The following is an 8,783-nucleotide window of genomic DNA, read 5'->3' on the forward strand; positions in this document are numbered from 1 at the left end:
TATTTTGAATAATTTTAATAAAAATAAAATGTAAACTACGAGAAAATTAACACAACTTTGCAGAATTTACTTGATTTCTACTTTTCGTGTCTTGTAAATTAATTTTTTAAAAGTCCTACAGATATACTGCATTTCTATGTTAATAAAATTTAATTCATACTGTAATAAAACCTGGGAAACGCTTAATTAGGATAAAAAAAATCCCAAATTTATTTTAAATTCCAAAGTAAAACAAAGGATTTAAACGTACAGTACGCTTCCTATCTTTCAGATAAAGGCAAATAGTTTTTGTTAAAGACACTTAAAAACATAGGACAATCTAAATATCTACAAAATTCACACAAAGTTTTACATAGCTGACAACAAAACAGTAGCTTTAGATATGTCTTATAATTTGACTTTGCCTTTTTATTTTAAAAATGTTTTAAATGAATTCTAAACAAAGTTTATGATGTGTATTTTCAACTTTAATGCAGGTCATAAATCCCTTTTGCCAGAACATTCACCATAAAACATGGAGATAGGCAGTTAAACTCAGGTCTACCTCTATACCTTTTTTTTTTTTGGCAGTAGTACTCAACAGTTCTGAAACATATTTTACTATAGAAAAAAAATTCTATTACTAGAGGATAAAAATAGATTCACAACTACATCAGAGTATCTCTAACTATATTAGAGTATTTCTGTCATTTCAAGCAATCATGGGCACAAGGCAAGGAAGAGAAATAATCAGATATGTGTCTTGAATTTAAAAAATATTCCAGGATCTATTTAAATGAAATTACTCAAAATTCTATTTTAATTTAATAATGCTTTCCAAGAAAGATTCATGTACCTGAAAATGGATTATTTTTAAGGGAGAAAAAAACAACAAATTTTATAGTTATAACAACTGCTTTTGATTCATCTTGGCTCTGAATGTAATCCATAATTTCTCTTTCCAAAAATAAATGAAGAGATCAATATTCACTAGTCTGTCTATTGAAAGTGATCTTAAACTATTTTTGGATTTGCTGAAGCCTTAAAAATCACTATACATCATTTCATTTATCTCTATCATATTTGAACTGCCCACCTCCTATACAACCCAAATCTTTTTCTATTGCTTCTAAATTTCTGAATGAGGGAAAGCAGAGAATGTACTTATTATTTTACAATAAAGAAAAAGTCGATTTTAAGAAAAAAACTATGTATGCCAAGACATAAATGAATATGTACTAAAAAGATGAGAATATAATTTCTCTACTTAGTAGTATATATGCACAATTCCCACAAACTATCAATAATACAACCTAAGAAACAAGGAATTTATTTAAACATGTTTATATTTTTGAAAAATGCACTACTTTTCCCGAATAAACACTGAAATTTTAGAAAGATTCTAAATTTGGCACTGATCATAAAATAATTCAGACACTGGCATTTACAAAGATTTATATTTCTTCCTGAGTTTATCAACTCAAGTTGTCTGACCAATGTGATATTGCTACATCTAAAAAAATTCACTATAATTTCCAAACATAACTCCCTTTTCCATTTTGGCTACATTAAGATGGTGTGTAGGGCAGTTGTTAAGTTCAGAACTATGTAGTTATGATAAACAGACCATCTGGTGAACTAAAAAAGACTTTTCTTATTAAGAAGATTACCTTTGAGAGATATGCCTAGTAGGCAGATTCATAACACCTATACGGCTGTAATGAAGACTGAAACTATGATGTTGAAATCATGAAAATGAATTTTAGTAGTAGCACTTTGTGCCATTCTACCTACATAAACCTCAGATAAGTTGCAAAAATCGTTGCCTGACCTGCAGACAAGATAAATCATAAAATTCACTAAAGCATAACAATATCTATAGACAACTGATATATTTCTTATTCACCAACACAATCTATCAACCAGAAGGAACATTCAGTAACTATAATACACAAAAAGGCACATAGCAATTCATCAAGAAAAGATCAGATTTAAAAGGACACTATCAAAGAGCTTATATACAAAATCTGACCTCTACTGAAAGTGACATACAATAATTTGGTGGCAAAAACACACAAACTGTTATATACTAAGCAGTAAAATTTTGTAGGCTTTTAGCAAAAATTCTGTTAAAGCCAAGGCTACTTATGCCTTAGCCCTTTATCTAGCAATTTATAAATAACCAGATTACTATAATAATTACTATGAAATAGCCACATTATAGTGATATTTGACACTCTTCCCTGGATTGACAAAGAATATAATACACCACTTTTATGACCTATCAATCTTTGTTTTGGTTTAGACCTGTGGTTTCAGGAGAAATTCCTTATGAGGATTGTTAGGAACTCCCAGTGAAAAAACTCCCTTTCTAACATAGATCCACAACTGTTCTACAAATTTTAGTCCTAAAAACTTCCCTGGGATACTGAGAGGTTAAGTGATTTGTCCAAGGTGACATACCAGTATGTGTCAGAGGCAGCATTTCAATTGGAGTCTTTCTGGCTCAGAGACTTGCTCTCTACTACTAAGAAACAAAATTATGAAAAAAGCACCAATTTAAAAAGAAAAATTATTCTGACTTATTCTAAAATCTACCTTTGCCATTTCAATTTAATTCATAACTAAACTTCTAAATAACTTCCAAGTGTACATCTTTAATTTTGTTGGTTACCAGCCTTGCTAAATTCTTATTGGTGTAAAGACAACCCACAAATTTAAACCCTAATTTTACTCTATTCAAGAAGCAGAAAATACCTTCAACTGAAATCTTAAATTAATAGTAAAAGGCAATTTTTTTCATCAGTGGAATAAAGAAAATAAACTTGTAAATTAGCATTTGATAGTGTCCATTTAAAAGAGACAAATTACTTGAATCAAACTCTAATCATTCTAATCTGATAAACTTTGCAGAGTATGTTAGCATATGTATATCCCCCAAAGTATCTTCTGCTCTTATTTTCATAGAATACACACATGAAACACACACACACACACACATGCGCGCGCGCACAATATATGCTAATGTTCACTACTGATAACAAATATTAAAAAACAATCAGTAAACTAGGACTTCAACTGTGCTTCTTTGGACAAGTCCTTATTCAAACAATGTAGAATTTAAAGTCTCTCCATCCTATTTAATACCTACTAGGATCTTTGGTGTTTTAAAGTCAGAATCAACTAGGTTGACAAATTTTTCCATATGATAAAATAGTCAACTTACAGTGCTAATTAAGTGCTAACTTTTCGTATCAGATGAATGAATGAATTTAAAGGCTAAGCAGTCTTTCTGGAATGCAAACTTCTGAAGGAAGTTAAGCAGTTGCAGGAGTCAAAAATTTTGACATGGTTACAGTAATGTTATATTTAATATAGTATTTCTCTAAAGAGTCTCCAAATATCTGAAACAGTAGGACAGCTGACAAATATCAGCTTCGTTGCATTTCTTCTGTGCCATAAGATCATCTTAAAATGTTTGTTCAGTTTGCCCAAATCTGTAAGGCTTTCCATAATTTTTGGATTTCTTAGAACTCTGGGGAACAAAAGGCAGCAAATAAGATAATGAACATCTTTGCATGGTACAATGGAAAGAGAACTAACCAGAGAAGGCATCAGAAAAACACATGGGTTTTCATTCAGTCACTTGACAGAGGTTTTGGGAGAATCAGTTCACCTCTCTGCGCCAGTTTGGTTATCCAAAGAAACATACAAGGGGTATATATAACTGCCCTGATTATATTAAGGGGCTTTTTTGAGAATTAAATGAGATAATGTATTCAGATTACCAAATGAGATAATATAACTCTATTAACTGTAAAGCACTGTACAAATGAAAGGTCTTGTTGCAAAATTCTAAAGAGATATACTTCAATTTGCACCATATATGTACTGCAAAACAAGTTTTATGTAAATAAAATTATCGTAAACCAAATAATAGTTTTTAAAGCATTCAGGGAAAGTCATTATTTAAAAGGAACTCTGTTGCAAAAGTTTTATAAAGCAAAAAAAGTCCTTTATAATGCAAAATTAAAAATCATCTTCTTTCTAAAACTTCAAATACCTATAAATTAAGAAGGGCAAATCTATAGATGAGATTTATTTCTATATTAGTATTTTAGTTAAAATCAACAAATATATCTTTGTTATACTGAGTCAAAATTTGAATATTGTCTACTTAAATCACAAAATCACATATTATTAGCGCTTGAAGGGACCTTTTAGACTAATACAAATCCCTTATTTTATAAATGAAGAAAATGAAATAGAGAATGAACTTATAATTTCGTTTCAGAGACTGAAAGTACCTCAACTATCCAATTCTCAAATACAAATTTGTTTCCATAGTTGGAAACAAGGCTTTTAAAAACAGGATGAATAAAAATAGCCTGATGTAATTATCACCAAACCCTGCTAAAGAAAAAATTGGGGGTGGAGGGGAGAAAAAGGCATATAAGCAATGTTTTAGTTTTCTGCTTTCTCTATTGTTTTTGCTTAATTTTCAAAAATAGGCACATCTATTTGTGAACACATTGGTAAAATACCTGAGTTTTTCAAGTACTTCACTAAAGAATGTTCTTGGCCCTTCTAGTGTGATTAAAAAAAATTCCATTATTTTATTTATGATAGTATGCAAGATCTGGCAGTTTGCTAGCAAGTCACTACTATGATACTGGTGAGAAAAAATTTTTTTTCAAGTAGCCTCAAATACTTTACTTACATTTATATATAAATGCTATATCAATTATGAAATCACTCAATCTCTTGCTGGTGGCCCATATCACTTATTCTCATTATATGACTAGTTCATCATCTTTTCTGGTCATCTATCTCCTTTATGACACTTCTTCCAAAATTCTTCACTGATAACTGATGGGGTCTATTCATGCCTACCACATTTACACATTTTACCCATTCATTAAAGAAATTTCTCCAAGGAATTTTTACTAGGCAACATTTTGTTAACCTAATTCAAGTTTCTATACCTACTTCAAGGTAATAGCACTGTATTACTTTTAAAAATATTCTGTAATTCAAGATTTACCAACTTTTCTTGGCCCCCGATTCATTATTTTGAAATAATAAATCATTTTAAGCAAAGTTTTTTTTTTACTACAACTGATATTCTTCCCTCCTTACTTCCTGATGATAAAAATGACAGTAATGAATAGTAGGAATCAAAATGAAAATTTTTAAAAAATATAAATTATGATGTACAAGTGATATTTCTGTTTGCCTTTAATAAAGGGAAAGTAGTATTCAGCAGATTTGATCACAAATTTTAGAATTTGTCTTAGTTCTTTTTCTATCGGCTACATGAAAAAGGTAGGCTCACTATTTTCGATTTCTAAAGCCTCAGTTATCCAAGATAAGTAGAATCACAGGATTTAATGTGGAAGAGATCTGAGAATCTAGCTAACCCCAGGACACATCCCACCCCCACCCCCAAACACAATTTTGCAGATCAGGAAGTTAAGGGCCTCTAACTCAACCAAGGTCATACAATTAGTAGTAAGTAAAGTCAAAATTTGGATTCAGGCACTGCCAATGCAGTGTTCTTTCCATTATACCGCAGTGTTCCTCCAAAGGTGTCTTAGCTACTCCTAATTAAAGAAATTTCATTATCCAACCCTTTAGGGGAATGAAGACAAAAGCCAGAAGTTAATTTAAAAAAAAATAAGGCATTCAATGGTAAAATCTAAAAAACAAAATTAAGCCTAAAAGAAAAATTCTAGATATAGAATATATGTTTTCCTTCTTTTATACTTTTTCATCTTGGATAACTGAGGTATAATATTTCTATTTCCACACATTACCTTACTACCTGACCCTATAGCATTAGTCTACTTTCTTGTTTTCAGACTGTCAAAAAGTCCAATGAGAAATGTGTTAGAAATTATAAAAATATGAAAAACTAAAACAAGCTTCAAAGTGTTTTTATAAACTCAGGTGTATGATTCTAATAAGAAAAACATGCATTTGGGACAAGATCACAGAAATTTCAGGCTGGGACAAAAAAAAAATAGCTGATAGCTATCAGTACATTCATTTATAGTCTCTTTAAAGGCTTGTTAAAATGATTTTTTTTTTTTTAACTTGGAGGCTGGAGGAGGAAAATGAAGAGGAAAGGAAGAACGAGATGAAAATGAAGAACCAATGATGACAAAAATATATCCAAAAACTCCTGTATGAGAATCTCTAAAAAACTATATCTAAGAAACTATCAAAAATTAAGATCTAAAAGATTTTAAAATATTTAAAAATTATAAGATATACACTTTAAATATTATGCATCAAAATATGTCCACATAATGTTTTCTTTGCTCTTAAACTATACACAGAATCTTGGAGGTCAGAAAAAATGCAAACCATAGTAGCCCTACTAATTTAATAGCTAGCAGCTACTGCTTGCAATTAACATATAGCCACTAAAACTTTGTGGAATGTTTAGGTCTCATCACGAGTGCCGTTCATTATTAGCAATATTTTGTACAGCTGTAGTGTTGTCAAGACCTAGTAATGTTCCAAGGTAAGACTGATCTCTAGGATCGAGCATTTGTTCAGGTCGAACTGGATGAACTATATTTGTAGGCTGAGGAGTGAGAGTATACTTCTCCAAAAATGCCAAATCCGTTGCTCGTGGATAATCTGTTGGCTGCGTCTGTGTAGAAAGGATGCCCTGGGAGGGTGGTGGAAGTGCGGTGGTATGGCGCACCATATCATTCTGAGTATCTGGCATCTGGACTGGAACCAATGTTACTGGAACACAGACCTCATTAGGTACATTTGGTAATATCGTTTTGGATTCTGATTGATATTTAGGCTGATCCATATATTGTTTAGTTTCTGTTTGGTAACCTTTCCCATCAGAAGCATACTCTATCGGCAAGGATACAAGTTTCTCCTCAGAAGTAGTTAGTGGTTCATCTGGAGATTTTATTCCATGCACATGGTCAATGTGGTACTTCAGTTTGTCCTTCCGCTTAAATGTGGCATTACAATGCTGGCAGTTGAAGGGTCGGGCATCAGAATGAATAACCATGTGTTTTGTTAAAGTTTTCTTAATTCTAAAAGACTGATTGCAAATCTGACATTTATAAGGCTTTTCACCTATGAAGAAAAAAAAATGTAAGTGTAAAATATAAATTTGTAAAATGTATACCAACTGAGTTTGCACTCTTTCTAGTAAATCTTGTTTTCAAGTTTTTATTGATATAGCTGAGAATACAAACTGATATGCTTTTTCTTACATACTTCCAACATGCAGGTCAACAAGAGGCCCTTTCAATACTAACACTCAATTATCACTGCCCCAAACCCAAAGAATATGTTAAATAGGGAGGGTGGTTTAGGCTGCTTCTTTTGATCTAGATAATTTATTAATCTGCAGTCTCAGTGGACCAATCAGAGAACAGAAATGGAATTTCCATTTGTTTTGGAATCAAGTTCTTTTACTATCGTTTCATCACTTTACTTAAAATGATATGAGTGGCTTAATAATTGGATATATCCATAACTAAATAAGAATAATAAAAATTGTTTTCTAATTAATTTTTGCTATGTGGGATTTGCTATGGAAAACTGTTCAAAAGGAAGATATTTCCAAAAAGGAAGTCTCACAGCACAGCCAGAAAAAGGTCTTCCCTATCAGTGATGTCAAACTCAAAAAAGGAACTCCCTTAGGGCAGCATAATGACTTCAAAAAACCACATATTAACATTACGTTTTTATTTACTTAGTTAAATATTTCCCAATTATATTTTAATCTAGTCAGGCAACGCACTCTTTCAACTCTAAAAGTGTTCAATTTTATAAACAGAAAATCAAATATGTTGCTGTAATTTATGTCCCATATCAGTAATGTCAAAGTCAAATAGAAAGGACATGAGATAGACTAAACTGCACATTAAGGATCTCTGTGGCCTGCTTACTGACTTAGAAAACATTTTTTGTTTTGTTGTATTTTTATCTTATGTTATTTATAATCCTATTTTGTGTACCCCTCACAGATGTAAAAAATAATTTGTTACTTACTAGTCTCTAGATAATACTACTCTTTGTATAATTTTAAGTCACCCCAGATTAATCCAGATTAAGGACCTCTATCCTATATCCTTTTATCCCCAGCACTTAGCACGTTTTGCACACAGTAAGTGCCTAATAAATGCTTTATTTATTCATTCACTCTATATGCCCTCACATGAATTCTCTCCAAGTTCTTTACATCTGTTAAGTAAAAGTCCATAAATGGACAAAGTACTTACAATCTTGGTTTAGCTAGTGTTGAGAATAATAACATCACAAGTGTAACATTTTATTGATAGCTCTATTTCAGCATGGCAATATTATTAGATCTGCCTTTTAAAAAGACCATGGTCTACTGCATTAACATCACTTTTCCCCCTCTGCATTTTTTTTATGAAACCCCACTATTTTTCTCCCCTAAATTTAGCAATGGAATTATTGTTGTTATTGTCCAACTGTTTCAGTTCTGTCCAACTCTTCAAGACCCCATTTGGGATTTTCTTGGTAAAGATAATATAGCAATTTGCGATTTCCTTCTCCAGCTTGTTTTACAAATAAGGAAACTGAGGAAAACAGGGTTGAGTGACTTGTCCAGGGTCACACAGCAAGTAAGTGTCTAAGACCAGATTTGAACTTGGGTCTTCCTGTTTCTAGAGTTGGTGTTCTGCTCACTGAACCACCTAGCTGTGCACAGCAATGGAATAGCTAAATGTAAATCACAGATGTTTTTTTAAAGTATAAATGTTTTATAAAAGATGTTTAGAATTTAGCAAAAGTCA

At 31.6% G+C, this 8,783-nt stretch overlaps 1 protein-coding gene across 3 annotated transcripts in view; it reads right to left on the reverse strand.

Moving 5' to 3' along the window:
- Nucleotides 1–8,783, reverse strand: part of ZBTB41 (zinc finger and BTB domain containing 41) — a 61,463-nt gene continuing 52,680 nt past the window's right edge. For all 3 annotated transcript variants that reach the window (XM_069074479.1, XM_069074476.1, XM_069074477.1), the window contains one exon: nt 1–7,089. In XM_069074479.1, the coding sequence (XP_068930580.1) occupies nt 6,437–7,089 (653 nt within the window). In that variant the 3' untranslated portion in view covers nt 1–6,436. The remainder of the gene's footprint in view (nt 7,090–8,783) is intronic.

Source organism: Petaurus breviceps, unplaced genomic scaffold (assembly GCF_028583685.1).
Source record: "Petaurus breviceps papuanus isolate PSGF00001 unplaced genomic scaffold, PetGlider_PUasm1.0 90895, whole genome shotgun sequence".
Taxonomy (NCBI): Eukaryota; Metazoa; Chordata; class Mammalia; order Diprotodontia; family Petauridae; genus Petaurus; species Petaurus breviceps.